This window comes from Berghia stephanieae, chromosome 10 (genome assembly GCF_034508935.2).
Source record: "Berghia stephanieae isolate SIO BIC M18660-M18661 chromosome 10, UCSD_Bste_1.3, whole genome shotgun sequence".
NCBI classification, from domain to species: domain Eukaryota; kingdom Metazoa; phylum Mollusca; class Gastropoda; order Nudibranchia; family Aeolidiidae; genus Berghia; species Berghia stephanieae.
The window spans coordinates 39,004,345-39,023,497 of record NC_088369.1 but is presented as its reverse complement, the minus strand read 5'-3'; the positions used below and the strand labels follow the sequence as shown (position 1 = coordinate 39,023,497).

Here is a 19,153-nt window from a genome sequence, read left to right as displayed (position 1 = left end):
TGTCGTGGTCCATCATGTTTACATGGTTGTTTCCCTTGGCTTAAAAAAAATTGCAAGGAGCAATCGAAGGTTTTATAATAATTTTAATGGTAAAATAAACAGCATTTTGGGAGAAAAAAAAGGGGGGGGGGAGAGGTCTTAAGGACTTTTCAGCGGCAGTATTTTTGTTAAACGTTTCGAGATGTGCCCTTCGTCGGTAAAAGAAGCAGTCAACATAAAAAATAATGTCGGATGTTATGAGCATGTTGCTTCAACGTCTTTATTGTTTACAAACGCTAACCTATCAATGGTTTGACGGTGTTCATTTCAATGTGTGTGTGTAAGAGGCGGAGGAGGGGGACGCAGGGAGTGGTTGATTGTTAGTTGTTGTTCTTGGGGTTTTGGGTTTATTTTTTTGTTAGTTTTTTTTTTTATTTTTTATTTTTTTGTTTGTATTTTGGGGGGGGGGGGGGTTGTGGGTTTTTTCTTGTTGTTGTTGTTTTTATTTTACTTGTTTTTGTTGTTGTTGTTGTTTTTATTTTACTTGTTTTTGTTGTTGTTGTTGTTTTTATTTTACTTGTTTTTCTTGTTGTTGTTGTTTTTATTTTACTTGTTTTTGTTGTTGTTGTTGTTTTTATTTTACTTGTTTTTGTTGTTGTTGTTGTTTTTATTTTACTTGTTTTTGTTGTTGTTGTTGTTTTTATTTTTCTTCTTGTTATCTTTTTTTTTAATGCTAAAAAAAATAATTAAACATAATACCTTGTTATTCAAAATTTAGAATTCAAATTTAAACAAATTCTTTTTAATTATTAAGAAAAATTTGTTTAAAAGTTAGCGTAATATTATTTTGAAATGCATTGAGGACGGTTGACCAAAAAAAAGGAAGAAATTTTAAAGACAGGAATGCCCGATAACAGCCGCTATAGAAAATAATTGTACATTGCCTTGACAGTCCGATATGGAAAGCCAGCAATTCATGGGACACAATCGTGTATTAATTTGACGTGGTCCTCCGTATTTACACGGTTTTTTCCCTTGGCTTAGAAATCGGTAAGGGGTGATTGAAGGGTTTATAATGATTTTAATGGTGAAATAAATTGCATTAAAAAAAAAATTATTACATCTTTTTTTTCTTTCTTTTTTCTTGTCTTTCGACTTTTTCAGTGGCAATATTTTTGACACACGTCACATTGTTTTGTTTTGTTTTTGTTTTTGTTTTTGTTTTTGTTTTTGTTTTGCCAGCCAATTGTATGAGTAGTTCTCACAAAATTGTATTAATCAGACTATAAACATTTAAGTTTACACATTGATTGTGAAGCAAGTGCTCTACCAAGTGAGCTATCGGGACCCCTCCCCCCCCCCCCCCCCCCCCCCCCCCCAATAAAAAAATCAAGGTTTTTAAAAAAGTCTTTTATATATAAAAAAAAAATACTGGCCAGTGAAATGAAAAGAAAAAAAATCAGTAACGACAATATGACTTGAACGTTCGAGTAATTTTTACAATTGCATTCAGGGATAGCTGGGGAAATTGATTTTTTTTAATTGATGTACCTAAATGATTTTCTTCAGCCGCACTTCAAAATTATTTATTGTTCTCATTTGCTATTTGTCCGGTTCCGAAAGTACAAAAGCAATAAAACATGGGAAGCAATCGTGTAGAGCTAAGTGTTGTCGTTTGCATTTACATAGTTATTTCCCTTTGCTCAAGTGAACGATCGAAGATTTCCTGATGCTTTGAATGGTAAAATCATCGGTATTTTTTATTTTTTTAAAAACAAATCTTTACAATTTTCAGCTGCAATATTTTTGATAAACGTTTCGAGTACATGCCCTTCGTCATCAAAAAAAAATCAAACCAATTAACATGAAACGCCGTGGGTATGAGGGATGGAAACCAATCAATGAGGTGAATACGACATGCGAGTGAGCGATCGAAGATTTCCAGATGCTTTGAATGGTAATGGACGCCCTTATGAAATATTTCTCCGAGGAGCATAAAAGTGTGTCCAGAGGAGAAAAACATTATAAATCTGATCATGTTTTGACTTTTACACATTCTGATCACATGACTTATGTAAATTTATCGCCAGCATGAAGAATAAAAAGTACCAATTTTCTTTGTTTAGAATGATGGCTACGGTTGTACTCCCTAGATGTATAAATAAAATACTCACGTGTTTGATATCATTGGGATCCTCGTTTCCGCATTCCACTCCCCACCACCAACACACAGACAAGATGACGTAAACACGCACAACCATCTTGACAGTGACGTCATAATATCTTCGATTCCGATTCCCAAACATGGCGGCGTCTCGACACACACAAAAACTGATGACGTAGACGGACGTAGCTATTTTTAGCTCCTCTCCCCAAAATGGCGGTTCCAAAATATCTAACTAGATCTAGGTGTCGATCTAGTTCCCGGGTTCGGTTCTTAGTGGAGCAAGACTCGTTGAGGAGTCAAGAAAAAAGCTTGTTGGTCGGCGGTGTGTTCAGCCATCTGTTTAGTGTTGAAAGTTGATTGATTTCACATCTGTTGTCATTTCTGGGTTTGGTCGAGGAGTTTGGATGAATCACTCCTGGACTGGCTTGTCACTCTGGAAGAGGATTAAAGAAGGCAAAAAAAAAGGAGAGGTTAGTGGGGGGTAAAGTGAAGTCAAGTAAAATACATAAACTCAGTTAGCTGATTCTTTTTGTGTGTGTCAGTGTCTGTGTGTGTGTGTGAGTCCGCACGTGTGTATGATTCTTCTTTTTAAAAATTAATTTAGCAAAGCCAAATTATACTTCTTGTAAGGGGGGGGGGGGGAACGAAGTGGCCAAGTAGTTAAGGGATTGCAGGGTGACCCGAAAGGTCCCGGGTTCGAGCCCCGCTTCAGGCACTTTCGTTTTTTTTCCCCTTGAGAAAGATTATTAACCCCCAATTTTGCTCACTTGGACAACATGGGTGATTCCTGTTGACATCAGACATCCTATTTGATGGATTTTTTATATTCCTTCGTGGAATGCCTAGGCGACGATATCTTATGATGCCGTGGCGGAAGGGCATAATTATTTTTTTTAATCTAAAAATTCAAATTTGTACAGGAAAAATGTAACCAGCCGTCTCTAAATTGTATTATGTCAGGATAAACAATGTGATGGAAATTGACTTTACAGTCACAAATATGATAATCAATGTTAATTTTTATTCTCTTATGGTGGAGAATAAATACAGTCTTACATTGAAAAACACTCAAAAATTGATGATTTTCTTATAATTTTAATAAAAAATCCACTTCAGATCGGAGGCTCCTGGGTTCGAGTCCCACACGGCGCATAGTTGAGTCCTTGGAAAAGGCTCTTTTACTCACATTCTCTCACCGTACTCAGGTGTAAAATGAGTACCTGGCCATTAACAACGTTGCCTCTGTCCGAAAATTAAAAAAAAAAATTGTTATATCGTCTAACAGGCGTCATGTCTCGTCCTACATGTTAAGTGTTCCTGTTCGCGAGGGACCCCTTGTAAAGGGCTTTGAACACGTTTAGTGGACACTGCGCTGTATTTAAAAATAGATAAAAGCTCGAGTTCAAGTTTTCGGAGTTTGCTCCATTCCGACACAATACCGGTTTGAGACGATGGGTCACAAATTATAGATAACGAAGAATGATACTTCCCCCCCCCCGCCCCCCCCCCAAAAAGAAAAAAACGCACTGATAGCGCTCGCTGGTGGAACAGACGTCTGGCTAACTGGCTAGCTCAGGTGATAGAAGGTGTTTCTTATTATATTTCTCATAATTTCCATTCTAAATCCACGGATACATTCCGGATTCCGACATAATACCGTTTTGTGACGACGGTCAACAAATGAATAACAAATAATGATACCAAAAAAACCCCAAAAAGACCAAAAAACAAAAACAAAGAACCACCCCCCCCCCCAAAAAAAAAAACAGGAAAACAAACAAAAAAAACCTTTATTAAAAAATGACAACAAAAAAAATAAATAAAACGCCAACAACAAACACAAAAATTGAAAATTTGAGGTCTAAAAAAAGAGACAAAAATAAAAAAATTTCCAACAAAAAACAAAAACAAGAAAAAAAAAAAAAAGAAAAAAGAAAAGAAACACACTGATAGCGCTCGCAGTTGGAACACAAATCTGGCTGACTGCCTGACTGGCTGGCAGCAGCTTCTTATGGTTCACACTATTATGTTATGACGATCGACCCAATCAGCAAAGTCCGGTCCGCATTCGTGCACCGTCGCGAACCCGCCTGGTAGCATCGTCACAACACATCTTTCGACTAGATGCTCTGCCGTTTCGGGTTCTTGTCCACAGCGTGGACATATTGGACAGGAAGTTAGACCCCACTGATGTAACGCACCGGCCGTTAGGCAGCTCCTCGACCGAAGCCGATTCGCAGCTACCCAGTGTCTCCTCTTACTGGTATCAAAGCCTGGCAACTTCTCACCAAGCTTAGAGGAGTGTAGGTCCCCGCCCCCACGAGGGATTGAATTCGTCCAAACCGACTTCCATCGTATGTGCAGCTCTGTCCGTAGTCAGGGATTCTGCGTACAAGGGTTGCCGGGACTTATTTCGGCTCGAAACGGGGGCACCGTTCATTATGCGCATGAGAGGGGTATCCCCATTCCCTCTCTCTTTGATCTTACTCAGCCAGTTTCCCGTAATGGTCTCCCTCCGGACATCGGGGGGCTGGATCGCTGCCATGATCGGGCCCCATTCTCTAGGGGTTGTTGCTAGCGTTCCCGACACTATGTGCATAGACTTGCGAAGTTTTACATCCACCTTCTCAACGTTTCTGCTTCTACCCCACACTGGAGCGCAATACACCGCGGTGGAATAGCATAGTGCCAAGGCGGATGTTCTCAGGAGCGCTTGGCTAGCGCCCCAAGTCGATCCCGCCAGCTTCCTCAGAAGACTGTTGCGTTTCTCTATCTTCCGGGCAACCCTTCGAGATTAACCCGATAGGTAAGGCTGCGATCCAACGTCACCCCTAAATATTTTGGACGCGGCTCATATGGGAGTGGCTGGTCCCCGACTAGGACATTCAGTTTACGGGTGTGCCAACCACTGCATAAGTGAAATGCAGTGGCCACGGTTTTTGAAGTGTTCATCTTCAGGTACCACTTGTCAAAGTAGGATTTGAGTCTGGTGACGTCCTCGCTGAGTACGCTCTCGAGACGGGTCCACACTTTACTCTGAGTAACGAGTGCCCAGTCGTCTGCGTATCCCAGCCTCAGGGAGGAAGTGTTCGGCATATCGCTAATGTAAACGTTAAACAACATTGGCGCAAGTACCGACCCTGAGGGACCCCATTCTTCAATTTCCTTACTTTGCTCGTGACGTCTCCCAGCGCGACGTGGAATTGCCTTTCCCCTAAGATCGAAGAGAACAACTTCAAGGTCTTTTTGCACCTTATGATTTTTGCAAGTTTGAGCATTAACCCATCGCACCAGACCGTATCGTACGCCGCTGATAGGTCTATAAACACAGCACCTGTTTGCTGTTTTCTCTCGAACCCGTGCTCAATATGCTCTGTAAGGGCAATGACCTACTCCGTGGTGCACCTCCCTTCCTGAAGCCTGCCTGCTCAGGTGGCAGGGCAGCGTCTAGGACCGGCCCCCATCGGTTTAATAGAACACGCTCCAACAATTTGTAAAGACAGCTCAGCAGCGATATGGGTCTGTAACTGTCTGCCTCCTTCGCCGGCTTCCCTGGCTTCAGGATGGCAACTATCTTCGCGTGCTTCCACACTTGTGGAAGCTTTCCTTTTGCAAGGACGTCAGACATTGCCTCTGCTAGCCAGGCCCGTGCCCTGGGGCCCAGATGCGTCACCATATCGGGATATACACCATCTATCCCTGCTGCTTTGCCGTTCTTTACTTCGCTAATGGCTGCACCCACTTCTCGGGGACTGAACGGGGCCGTCCAGTCCGACTCCTCCGCAGGTAGCGAGTCCAAGATCGTACGGTACGCCTTGCGGACACCGCGCTCAAAAGCCTGATTAGGGACCCGCTTACTACAGTTCTTAATATTCTTGGCAATTGTGTCTGCCTCGCATTCCGGTGCAGCCTTCGCGAAATTCCGATCTGGGTCCAATTTCTTTATCAAACGCCAAGCGTGGCGGCTGGAGTGTGTAAAGTCGAGACTTTCCACGGTCTCCTGCCACCGTTGCTTCCTTCCCTCTGCCAGAGACTGAAGTAGTCTATCGGCTGTGTCCTGGGACTGGGTCTGCTGGTACTCTCGGTACAGCTCTTCCGACTCTGCTGTCCAGCAAGGGGTGTAGAATTTCCGTTTGCCCCGTGGAATAGAGCGTTGAGCGCTCTTAACCAGTAGCCTACTAAATCTGGTTATATTCTTGGACTTGGGAGGAATGGCAGGGCAGACCTGCTCGATATAGGAACTGAATTCCTCCCAGTCAGCCTTCCTGAAATTCCATCTGCAAAGTGGGAGAGACTGCACCCTCGGTATTGTACCCCAGCTGTGACAAGAACCGGCCTGTGCTGGCTATGCGGAAAGTCCCCGAGGACTGTCCGCTTCACCTGCAGCGGTTCACCATTCGCGCCTTTCGTTACGAGGGTGAGGTCTGGAGTATACTCCTTCTTATGGCGGGTACCCCGGAAGGTACCCTTGGCTGTAGGATCGTACACTAGGTGTAGATCATTACAGTCCATCCATGAGCGGAGTTGTCTTCCTGCCTCGTTGCAGTCTCGGTAGCCCCATTCGTGATGGTGGCTATTAAAGTCTCCCAGACAGATGGAAGGATGGCTGACCACCGGTACCGGTGGTGTAGTCCAAGTCGCTCTAGGTGGTTTGTAAATATTATGCAAACACAGTTCACCTACTTCCACGGAAATTCGGTTCACCCCATTGCTGTCCGTTACGCTCTCAATGACCCTTACCTTCGATGGCTCTTTAGCGTAAACGCTAACCCCTCCTTTGAGCCTCGAGGTGTCCTCGCGTTGGACCACCGTATAGCCTGGGATCTGGAATCGGGATGATTGCGCGCCTGAATAAAGGTGGGTCTCCTGTAACAGGAGGATATCTACGCAATGAACGGCCAATAGCTTTGATAAAAGCTCATTTTTTGCCATACTCTGGCTCTCGACGTTCAGGGACAATATACGCGTCAGCTCGCCATCCCCGCCGTCGCATTTTCCGATCGGCAGGCCGCGAATCGATTGATGCATGGGACGTTTGCTTTTTTCTCGGACGTGCCGACGACCCTGGCGACACGAACGCGGTATTATTTGGCTAGGCGGCAGACCGCTTCGCCATTGGCGGGACTGATTGGGACTCGACATAAGGACAATAGTGTGGCGCCCGGGATAGGGCTGCTATTCGGGCACCGGGTTTGGATCAAATTTAGTCACACACCGGGGCGAGCAGCTCATGTGGCTCGTTGGCTCGATACCCGGGATGGTCTCGTGACGGTCGACCGGGGTTTACACCTTTGCCCTCCCGTGTGCCTCAAGCCCCCTCACCAACTGCAAGGTAAAGATCCACGAGGGGGGACTGGCTGGCGAGCTGAGGAAGGTGATTGATAGTTGTTTGGTGTTTGGCCTTGACGTGTCAGGTACTATCTACACTACCACTAGTCTATTATGATTGCGGTGCCTGCAAATAGCGGGATGGATGGATCTCCTCCACTCCATGTTGATGTAACGATCGTGTCGCCCGGTCTTGTACGACAAGGAAGACAACACAACACGCCAGCCTGCTATCCTGCCTCGTCATCAACACCAATCAAACAAACAGACCTGACACATGCCGATCTAATCGTCGGAGGTGACAAAGTCGTCATAAACCACAAACGTTTCAGTCCTTAACCTTTGTCAGTCAGTAAAGTGGAGACCGGATATGATCTTAAAAATATTTCTTTTTAATATAGATAGTTCGAAGATGACGTCACGCAGGTCTTCGTTATTGTTTTTTTGCCATCCGCGATTATGAGTAATTCTCACTAAACAGTATTAACCTGACTATAAACGATCATGGATACACACGGTTTTGTGTGTTGGTCCGTTCTACTTCCGGATGGCAATGTTATGAGCTTCTTAGCCAAGCGCATACTATCTATAGCGCAATATCTACTAAACGTGCTCAAAACGCTTTACAAATAGCGGGATGGATCTCCTCCAAGTTGATGTAACGATCGTGTCGCCCGGTCTTGTACGACAAGCAAGACACAACACGCTATCCTGCTATCCTCGTCATCAACACCAATCAAACCTGACACATGCCGATCTAATCGTCAGAGGTGACGAAGTCGTCATAAACCACAAACGTTTCAGTCCTTAACCTTTGTCAGTCAGTCAGTAAGTAAGCGGTGGGGACCGGATATTATTATTATTATTATTATTATTATTATTATTATTATTATTATTATTATTATTATTATTATTATTATTATTATTATTATATTATTATTTTATTATTATTTATTATTATTATTATTATTATTATTATATCATCATCATTTTTATTATTATTATTATTATTATTATTATTATTATTATTATTATTATTATTATTATTATTATTATATTATTATTACTATTATTATTATTATTATTATCATCATCATCATCATTATTATCATTATTATTATTATTATTATTATTATTATTATTATTATTATTATTATTATTATTACTATTATTATTATTACTATTATTATTATTACTATTATCATTATTATTATTATATTATTATTATTATTATTATTATTATTATTATTATTATTAGGATATTGAGCTTTTTTTTCTTTTTTAGCTTTTTATATATATAGCGCAATATCCATTAAACGTGCTCAAAGCGCTTTACAAAGGGTCCCTGACCAACAGCAACACGTAACATGAAGAATGACACATGACGCCGTTAGGCGATATTACATTTTTTTTTTTACCGACAGAGACAACGCTGTTAACGGCCATGTACTCATTTTACACCTGAGAACGGTGAGAGAATGTGAGTAAAGAGCCTTTTCCAAGGACTCAACTATCCGCCGAGCGAGCGAGGCTCGAACCCAGGACCTTCCGATCCGAAAGACCGCATAGCCGCACAATATTGTATGTGATTTGTAAAAATGGTGGAATAGTTACATTCCTGAGTAATAAATAATAAGGAACAAAAGTGCGGTCTCAAAAATCTGGTTCCAATCTCATTGGAAGTGTAAAACTACCCTTCCGGAGGACTGAATACATACCTTGTCTAATGATTTATCTTCAAGTTTTAGAGTCATGCATCTTTGTAAAAAATATTATGCTGGTCGTTAATAAAGATCATCCATCCTCGCTCTTTTACGTCCCGTAGTCCTAAAAAAATCTGCCTCTACATCCTGCTACTAAAATAGTTATGCCACCTTATCATTATATAACCTATTCATCATTCGTCGTCATAAGAGCTGGTTACATACACACTTCCAAGGAGTTTAGGACCGGGAAAATAGAAGGCGTGACGTCACGAATTTTCTACCCAATCGGCGAAATTAAATGAAACTTGAATAAAATTTATATAGGATTATGAGCGATTTTTTTTTTAATCATGTATTTAATTTTTTTTTTTTTTCAGAATTTTTTAGCTTGCCAATAGCCACTAAATGTGCTCAAAGCGCTTTACAAACTTGGCTCTAGTACATCAACATGCCATGACATTTCCGTGTATAGATAGTTCGAAGTTGACGTCACACAGGTCTTTGTTATTGTTTTTGTTTTTGTTTTGTTTGTTTTTGCCATCCGCGTTTATGAGTAATTCTCACTAAACTGTATTAACCAGACTATAAAAGCTCATAGTTACAACTAGTTTTGTATGTTGGTCCGTTATACTTCCGGATGGCAATGTTGTGAACTCCTTAGCCAAGCGCATACTATCTATACATCCTGATACTAAAATAATACTCTTCAACAGTCGTAACGTCACTTCCTTCCTAATGACGCATGGTAACTTAGTAACACTGGCTCTAAACTATCGGAACAATGGCGGACGCCCGTATGAAATATTTCTCCGGCTAGCATAAAAACGCTTACAGAGGAAAAAAAACACATAAATTTGATCATGTTTTGACTTTTACACATTCTGATCAAAAGGCATATGAAAAGTGAATGAAAAGTTCTAGCCAGCATAAAGAATAAAAAGTAATGGTTTTCTTTGTTTAGAACCAAGATGGCCGCCGTTGCCTGGCGGCGTGACATCAAACTACTGAACCCTATTCACTGTGTAACCTATTCATTCTTAGCCTCCGAATGACTAGTTACATACACACTTCCAATGATTTTGGAACCTGAATACTGAATAATAGAAAGTGTGACTTCACAAATTTTCTGCCATATTGAGCTTAGAATTTGATTTAAAACATTACGCTTACCCCGATGTAATAGATACAGCTTAAAGCCGATTTGTAACATTTTGTTAAATCAATTTAATAATCTATATAATATGTGACGAATCGTCCCAAGCCGTAATAAGCTAGAGTCGTCGTATACATTTTATACTATTCAGGTCTGATAGTGGATCACAATAATAATGATAATAATAATAATAATAATAATAATAATAATAATAATAATAATAATAATATTAATAATAATGATAATAATAATAATAATAGTAGTAGTAATGATAACAATAATAACAATAATAACAATAATAATAATAATAATAATAATAAGAAGAAGAAGAAGAAGAAGAAGAAGAAGAAGAATGGTAATGATAATGATAATGATAATAATAATAATAATAATAATAATAATAATAATAATAATAATAATAATAATAATAATAATAATAATAATAATAATAATAATAACAATAATAATAATAATGATAATGATAATGATAATAATGATAATGATAATGATAATGATAATAATGATAATGATAATGATAATAATAATAATGATAATGATAATGATAATAATAATAATAATAATAATAATACGGTTAAACCGTAGCCATCGTTAAGTTATAGATAGTATGCACTTGGCCAAGAAGTTCACAACATTGCCATCCGGAAGTAAAACGGACCAACACACAAACTCTGTGTAACCATGAACTTTTATAGTCTGGTTAATACAGTTTAGTGAGAACAACTCACAAACGCGGATGGCAAAAACAATAACAAAGGCCTGAGTGACGTCATCTGCATACTATCTATAGCCTGACACTGAAATCCAAAAGGACTGGCAGTTTGACGTCATTATTTGGTTTTTGCACCGTCTAGTGAGTTGTCGTTAGTAGAGCTCAAGGAAACAAGTTATTTCATTGGTTGAACTATTGAATACAACTCACGATTTGTTTTCTTTTGTGGCAAAAGACCCGTCTTTTGGCGTCATTTTTTGGTCAATGTCGGGCTATAAGCGCTTGGCTAAGAAGCTCATAACATTGCCATCCGGAAGTATAACGGACCAACACACAAAACATTGTGTAATCATGAACTTTTATAGTCGGGGTAATACAATTTAGTGAGAATCACCCACAAACGCGGATGGCAAAATACAATAACAAAGGCTTGAGTGACGTCATCTTCGTTCTATCTATAAGTTGACGATGGCTACGGTTAAACGTTGAAATGGACAATATTTTGCGTTGGTTTGATAGTATTTTTAATTCAGAAAAGTGAGTGGAGCAGGCACTTATGTTGGTAACAACAAGAGATGAAGTGAGTGGAAAAGAGTCAGAAGACAATAGAGAATAAAAAAATTTTAGCGGCGGTGATGGGGTTTGAACCTGCGACCTTATTGGTACGACAGCTCCGCCTGGCCGGTGAGAGCGTGACTCTACCGTATGAGCTATCCACGAACACAAAAATATTTGTATCAAACTCAAGTCATTCATTTAGCAATGACTATGAAAAATGTTTTTTTCTCTTTTTGAGGAAAATTTTTGTCTGAAATCAAAGCCCTATCTCCACTGAGTAAAAATGTTTTTGAATTTTGAAAATCCATTCATAAATAAACAAGCTATGCAGTTTCAAAGGTGTCATTTATTTGGATGACCCGCAAAGAGGAAAAAAAACGCGAAAATATGGGACGCTTTTTCGGCATTTTTTTTAGACCTTTGGTTGTATCTTGCGTAATAAGTGGATTAAAAGATTGAAATTTGGCAATGTTATGGCAAATTTGATAGAGAATATGATGAAAACATTAGAAGAGTTCTAACTTATATATGAACACACACACACAAACACACACACACAGAGAGAGAGAGAGAGAGAGAGAGAGAGAGAGAGAGAGAGAGAGAGAGAGAGAGAGAGAGAGAGAGATTGCGTACGTAAACAAAAGAAATATAGAAGGAAAAGAGAAATTGGACAAGGGGACAAAGGTTACTGATAGAATGTGACTTGGAACACAATAATTAAACCCATGCTGAGATTGTAGATCATATTACAATCGAAAACTTTTAGCATTATAATTTCTTAAATGCTTGTAAACAGTCAAATTATCAGCTGTTTATTGAACCCAAACGCAATGGCAGACGATGAACACCCCTCTGCCAGTGGCCAGTGAGACCGCGCAGACATTTTGACTAGTCATGAACTTTAAAACGAGGTCAACCAATCAGAAAGCGCTTTGCCACGACTCGCTCAGCCGCTGTTTGGTGCCAAATCGTTTTGAACTTGTGATTCGGGCTGTAGGCAAAATGGTTTTGTCTTTTACAAATGAATAACAAATTAGGATGGTGTTTTGAAAAATACGGGAAAAGTACTCGTCATATTCATATGAAATTTTACAACCTAAAAGAAGAAATGTTCATGTATTACCTTGTCAGCGACAAAACCTACACGCCCGGTAGTTTTAGAAATATTTTACTCCAAAGAGTAAACATCTATTTTTAACGGTCTTCTGGTAATCGTACGAGTTTTGTCGCTTGACATAATCTAAAATGACCTTTTTTCTAACTGTGTGCCAACTTTCAGTCATATTCATCGATAAACAGCGTCGTAATTAATTTTTTAAAATAGCATATACCAAACGGCTTCGTCCCATATTTTGTCGCGAATTTGGGCACTTCGTGAGCGAAAAAGAGGCCCAAAGATTTGTGCGGGATAGTCATTGCTAATTCATTTCTAGAGCTCTCTCTCTCTCTCTCTCTCTCTCTCTCTCTCTCTCTCTCTCTCTCTCTCTCTCTCTCTCACCGACTACTGATAGTATTTATGTATGTATTTTCCATGACAACAATGGGACCATAACATTGTGGGGAAATCAGATCTGCATCGAAGTAACCACACGTCATCAAAACCCCTTTTCAGGCAAGAAAAAATATAATTAAACAGGTGTTTCCACGTATTCCACGCAAAATCCAGAAAAATGGGGGGGGGGGTGGTTGATTTGGTGCCTGGCACCGCTCCATCTTTTAAAAATGAATTACAACATTAATTTTTTTTTTAATTTGAGTATCTAAGCCTTTATTTATTTTTTTTCTTTCTTTTATATTTACAAATATAGCATGTTTTAAGTCATTTTCTTCTGATTCTGGCACCATCTAATACTGTAAGCATGCCACGCCACTGGAAGAGGATGGGGGTGGGGTGTCTTTTTTAAAAGAAAAAAATTGTGACCAATTGTCTCAAATCGGTATTTTGTCGGGGTGGTATATATATATATATATATATATATATATATATATATATATATATATATATATATATATATATATATATATATATATATATATATGTATAGATGCTAAAATTGAATTTACAGTCATAATAGGGAAGATAAGTCGTGACGACAAACCCTCCACTCTCCTGGTTCCTAATACCTTTGGATTCTGTTCTGTATGTAACCAGACCTTCGGTTGACTAATAATAATGAATAGGTTACATAAAGGTCGGAGGCAGAACTATTTCAGTACCGTGAACTGGGGCTACTTAGGCCACCCGGGGTAACTTAGGCCACTTACTGAAAACAAGATTGCTTATTTTAAAAGATAAATTACATGTAGCTTTTATCTTTTAAATAATTAGAACCTAATTGTTCTAATAAGCACTTATTAATTTAACTTTTTTTAAAGCAACCTTTTTTATTCTACTAAGTGGCCTAAGTAACCCTGGATGGCCTAAGTAACCCCGGATGGCCTAAGTAACCCCGGATGGCCTAAGTAACCCCGGATGGCCTAAGTAACCCCGGTTGATGGTAGCAGGATGTATGGGCATATTCTTTTAGGAATACGGAGCGTAAAAGAGCGAGGATAGATGATCTGAAAGAAAGAGAGGAAGAGTGAGAGAGAGAGAGAGAGAGAGGGAGAGAGAGAGAGAGAGAGAGAGAGAGGGGGGGAGAGAGTGAGTGAATGAGAGAGAGAGAGAGTGAGAGAGAGAGAGAGAGAGTGAGAGAGAGAGAATAAGTAGGAGTGAAATATCTGTACAATGTTATAGTTATCATATAACGTTATAACATGTGTAACTAAATGACAACATGCCATATTTATGGACAATAAAGATCTATTATTATTATTATTATTATTATTATTATTATTATTATTATTATTATTATTGACGACCAGCATATATGTGCGGCTATGTGGTCTTGTGGTATGACACTCGCTTTCGGATCGGAAGGTCCTGGGTTCGAGCCTCGCGCTCGGCGCATAGTTGAGTCCTTGGAAAAGGCTCTTTCCTCACATTCTCTCACCGTACTCAGGTGTAAAATGAGTACCTGGCCGTCAACAGCGGAAAAAATTGTAATAATATCGTCTAACACTAACAGGCGTTATGTCTCGTTCTACATCTTACGTGTTGCTATTTGTAAAGCTCTTGGAGCACATTTAGTGGATATTGCGCTATATAAAAAGCTCAAGCTCATTTATTTAGACTAGAAAATAAGAAACCATCACTCTGACACCAGAAGAGCAATTACACAAGTCATACATCCAGTCCTCAGGAAGAGTTTTACACTTCCAATGAAATTGGAACCAGTTTTTGGGGGGTATTTTTTGTTTTTGGTTTTGTTTTTTTTTTGTTTTTTACATCACACTTTTCTCCCCTCTTCTAAGACTTTGGTTACATTTTTATGATTACATTTAAGCAGTGACGGACGAGTATTGTAAGATTGTCAGTCCAAAGAGGACGGCCGAGCAGGCGACTAGTACTCTAACATAAGGAAATATGGGTCTATATGGCCTGCTAGGGGAACATGTGAATCACGGTGAACTGCCTTGTAAGTTTTATGAATTTAATTTCTTACACCGACGAAAAGTAAAAATTCACGTTTTTGGTCATTTTAACCCGAGGAACTAATAATAATAAATGTTACAGTGAATAACACAATCAGTGGGATGGTGAAAAGGTTTGAACTGAGAAATTGCCAAGTTTAGTTAGAAAGGCAGTTTTTTAAAAATAAAAAATGAGTTCTTGTCATAAATGATTAAATCAACCCTTTTTGTACACCTTCGGGAAATATCAAAGCTTAATTTCACTTCTAAATAATTTTTACAGCTAGTCAAGTTGAAAAAGTATGAAATTTGAGAAAAGTTGCTGGATACATTTCCCATACAACTGACCAGAACTTCATGAAAAATCACCCGATTAACTCCAAATAAAGATCTAAATGCTTTGGTGAGCATATTCTTTCAGAAAATTTAAAAAAAATACAAATCCAAAATTTTCACCTTCCGACTGATATTTTGTGTCATGCACTGACACAAATTATCTCTTGTTTTAATTATAACTTTATTGAAAATCCCATTTTGGTGTCTGGTCTACCCAGACATAACACTGTTTTGTCACCATGGATCACATTTTAATTTTGGTTCTCCTGTAAAATTGGGGGGGGGGGGGGGGGGGGGGGGGGGGGGAGGTATTCATCCTGCGGGATTTGTACCTTTTGAAAAAAATAATATTTTCACACACGCACAAACACACACACACACACACACACACACACACACACACATAAAAGTCGTTCGTCGATCATCAGCATCTACTCTCTGAACATAAATCTATCTATCTATGTTTCTTGATTTAACCCAACAAGGGGAGAGAAATCCCGAAACAAGGGAGACAAATGACTGCGCCTAATCCTACGTCACGCCAACACCGGATTCCGCACCATAATTATAGCATCGAATGCCAGGGAGGTCACAGGGTTTTTGTTTGTATCTTCTCTTTTATTCTTTTCTTTTTATTTTACGACCGCCCTGCCCTGACCCTCACTCCTAAATCAAAGGGGGTAAGAAAGATTAATACAATAATGAAGATAGGACAGGAACAAGTTTAGCTACGTTGAACACCCAAATCTCTTTGACAAAGGAAGGCGAGACAGGTCATAAGAGTACCAAATCTACTGTTGACGGGAACAGTCTCTCTCTAAACGTTCTGTTAGGAAAATATGAAAGAGAGAGAGAGAGAGAGAGAGAGAGAGAGAGAGAGAGAGAGAGAGAGGCGGTGAGCGAGAGACGAGAGAAACTAGCGAAACAAGCTATTATTGGTATAACGCTTTGTTGAGTCCGAGGTAAAGCCCCAGCTCTGTCATCCTGATAGGTATGATGCGACGTGCTCATACTCATAATGTATTTTGGCCAGAAAAATCATCCTTCAAATATCGATTGATTAAAATGATCCTCATCATGATAAAAACCCTCAAACCTAGGATATCAAAGAAGTCCCAGGTTTGAGAGTTTTTGACAAGATGAGGGTCAATTTAATCATTGATATTTGAAGAGCAAGTTTCCTGACCAGAATATTTAATATGCATATTTTTTACTGAGTACGGCGGAATGTGTGTTATGAGGTTATGGTTATGTGGGAGGAGGGGCTGACATCAAACACATTGAAAACAAAGAGATAGTGTGTGTGTTGGGGGGGGGGGGGCACTGTGGTAGGTTATGTAATGGTTAATAAATATTGTTGTCTTTTGTTTTTACAGTAGTAGTAGTAGTAGTAGTAGTAGTAGTAGTAATAGTAGTAGTAGTTGTTGTAGTAGTAGTTGTAGTAGTAGTAATAGTAGTAGGAGTAGTTGTAGTAGTAGTTGTAGTAGTAGTTGTAGTAGTAGTAGTTGTAGTAGTAGTAGTAGTAGTAATAGTAGTAGTAGTAGTAGTAGTAGTAGTAGTAGTAGTAGTAGGAGTAGGAGTAGTAGTAGTAGTAAATTTAGATTGTTTTCCTTTATTCATGTCAAAGAGCTTTTCAAAATAACAATATCGATGTCTCTTTGTGTTATAAGTTTCAAATACGCCTTTTTGGCACTGACAACCAGAAGTCTAATCAACTACATTATGGTTTCTAACAGTGCGATAACCAAATGTGACCCTTCGCCTCAAAACGATATTAAGTCGGGTTGGTTAAAATGTTGAAAATTGAATTTATAGCCAGAAAAATCAGACTTGTGTTGAGTTTGTATGTTTTATTGAGGAAAATGGATACCATATTTTAGGGTGATAATGCTAACAATTAAAATTTTTGACCAGTTTAACATTTAATTAAGATTTTAAGCATCTGGTTCGTTCCGACATAATACCGTTTTGAGACGATGGGCCACAAATGTTAATAATTATGCTGCCATACTCTGAAAAAAAAACACGTATCTAAAATTTTGGCGAATTCCCAGGTTTGAGAGCATTTGCCACGATAGTAATAGTAGTAGTAGTAGTAGTAGTAGTAGTAGTAGTAGTAGTAGCAGTAGTAGCAGTAGTAGCAGTAGTAGTAGTAGTAGTAGTAGTAGTAGTAGTAGTAGCAGTAGTAGTAGAAGTAGTAGTAGAAGTAGTAGTAGAAGTAGTAGTAGTAGCAGTAGTAGTAGTAGTAGTAGTAGTAGTAGATCTTTGAAGGACGAGTTTTCTGGTCAAACTTTCAGATACAAGTTTATCCAGAGTAATTAGAATGGGTTTAACATTTAATACTGCTGTACTTGGATTCAATAGTCTGATGTCACGTCGCCCAGCAACGGTGGCCATCGTGGTTCTAAACAAAGAAAATCTGTACTTTTTATTCTTCATGCTGGCTAGAACTTTTCATATGTTTTGTGATCAGAATGTGTAAAAGTCAAAACATGATCAGATTTTTATTGGGTTTTTTTCCTTTGAATACGCTATTATGCTCGTCGGAGAAATATTTCATAAGTTACCATGCGTCATTACGAGGGAAGTGACGTCATGACGGTTGAAGCGTGTTGGGTAAAATGTGTGTTGCTTGGAGGGTAGGCAGGCTTATTGTAACGTATTTACACGTCTGATTGTCCAAATGTTATGTTATCGTCTCATTGGTGTCATGAAAATGTGACCCAACGTATCAAAACGGTATTATGTCGGGATGAAACTAATGCTAAAAAGTCAAATTAAAACTAAACTGGTCAAAATTATGAATTACTGGTATTTAGCGCTATGAAATTTGATATTCATTCTCCTCGATAAAAATAAATAAACTCAATGCAAGTCTGATATTTCTGGCCACAAATTCAATTTTCAGCAACTCAATCATCCCGACTTAATACCGTTTTGAGACGATAGGTCACATATAATCTCAATAAACTAATGAAAAATTCGACCCACCGTCTCAAATTGGTGTTAAATCGGAATGAACATAGTGCTGAAAAAAATGAACGGAAAACGGATACAAGGGGATAGAGTGACCCCAGCAAGTGACCTCCTGCTGTCCACCACGGGAGGTCAAAGGTCCCCGCCCAGATTTGTAGGTCTTATAACCCAATAAATTATGGGCTCATTGTTGTAATGGAACTACTTCCAAACCAACGCATAATATTGTCCATTATAACAATAATGTACATTGGCTATTAAGCTTAATTGCTGGCCAACTAACTTCGCGGTGGTTGTGTGGGTTGGACCCGCGATCTCAAGTAGTCGGTGAGAGAGAGCTCTAATAATGACCTGAGTTAGAGACGATCTTTTTGGGGGATCGTGGATAGCTCTCACCAGGCGGAGTTGTCGTACCAGTAAGGTCGCGGGTTCAAACCCCCATCACCGCCGCGAAAATGTTTTATTCTCTATTGGCTTCTGGCACTTTCCTATCACTTCATCTCTTGTTGTTACCAATAATGTAAATGTTGTTCTCGAAGCTCGAAGAAATAAATAACAATGTGAAATTGAATGTAAGCTTCAATTTAATAAACAAAAACAGATCGAATGGACGTTTCGGGTTTCCCCTTTTATCAACAAAACAGGATGAATGAAACACTACAGACGTAATCTTCAATTCATCATGTTTTGTTGATAAAGGGAGAAAC

General features: G+C 39.1%; 2 protein-coding genes and 1 long non-coding RNA gene across 5 annotated transcripts in view; 1 reads left to right on the top strand and 2 right to left on the bottom strand.

Annotated features, from left to right (window-relative positions):
* The window catches only part of LOC144981101 (uncharacterized), an 860,429-nt gene that overhangs the window by 14,524 nt on the left and 826,752 nt on the right, over positions 1-19,153 (bottom strand). The window lies entirely within an intron of this gene.
* LOC144981102 (uncharacterized) overlaps positions 1-19,153 on the top strand; it is a 61,835-nt gene that overhangs the window by 3,145 nt on the left and 39,537 nt on the right. The gene's annotated exons all lie outside the window — the stretch shown is intronic.
* The window catches only part of LOC144981100 (uncharacterized), a 74,573-nt gene that overhangs the window by 48,543 nt on the left and 6,877 nt on the right, over positions 1-19,153 (bottom strand). For both annotated transcript variants that reach the window (XM_078929227.1, XM_078929228.1), the window contains exon 3: positions 2,154-2,579. In XM_078929227.1, the coding sequence (XP_078785353.1) occupies positions 2,154-2,285 (132 nt within the window). In that variant the 5' untranslated portion in view covers positions 2,286-2,579. The remainder of the gene's footprint in view (positions 1-2,153; positions 2,580-19,153) is intronic.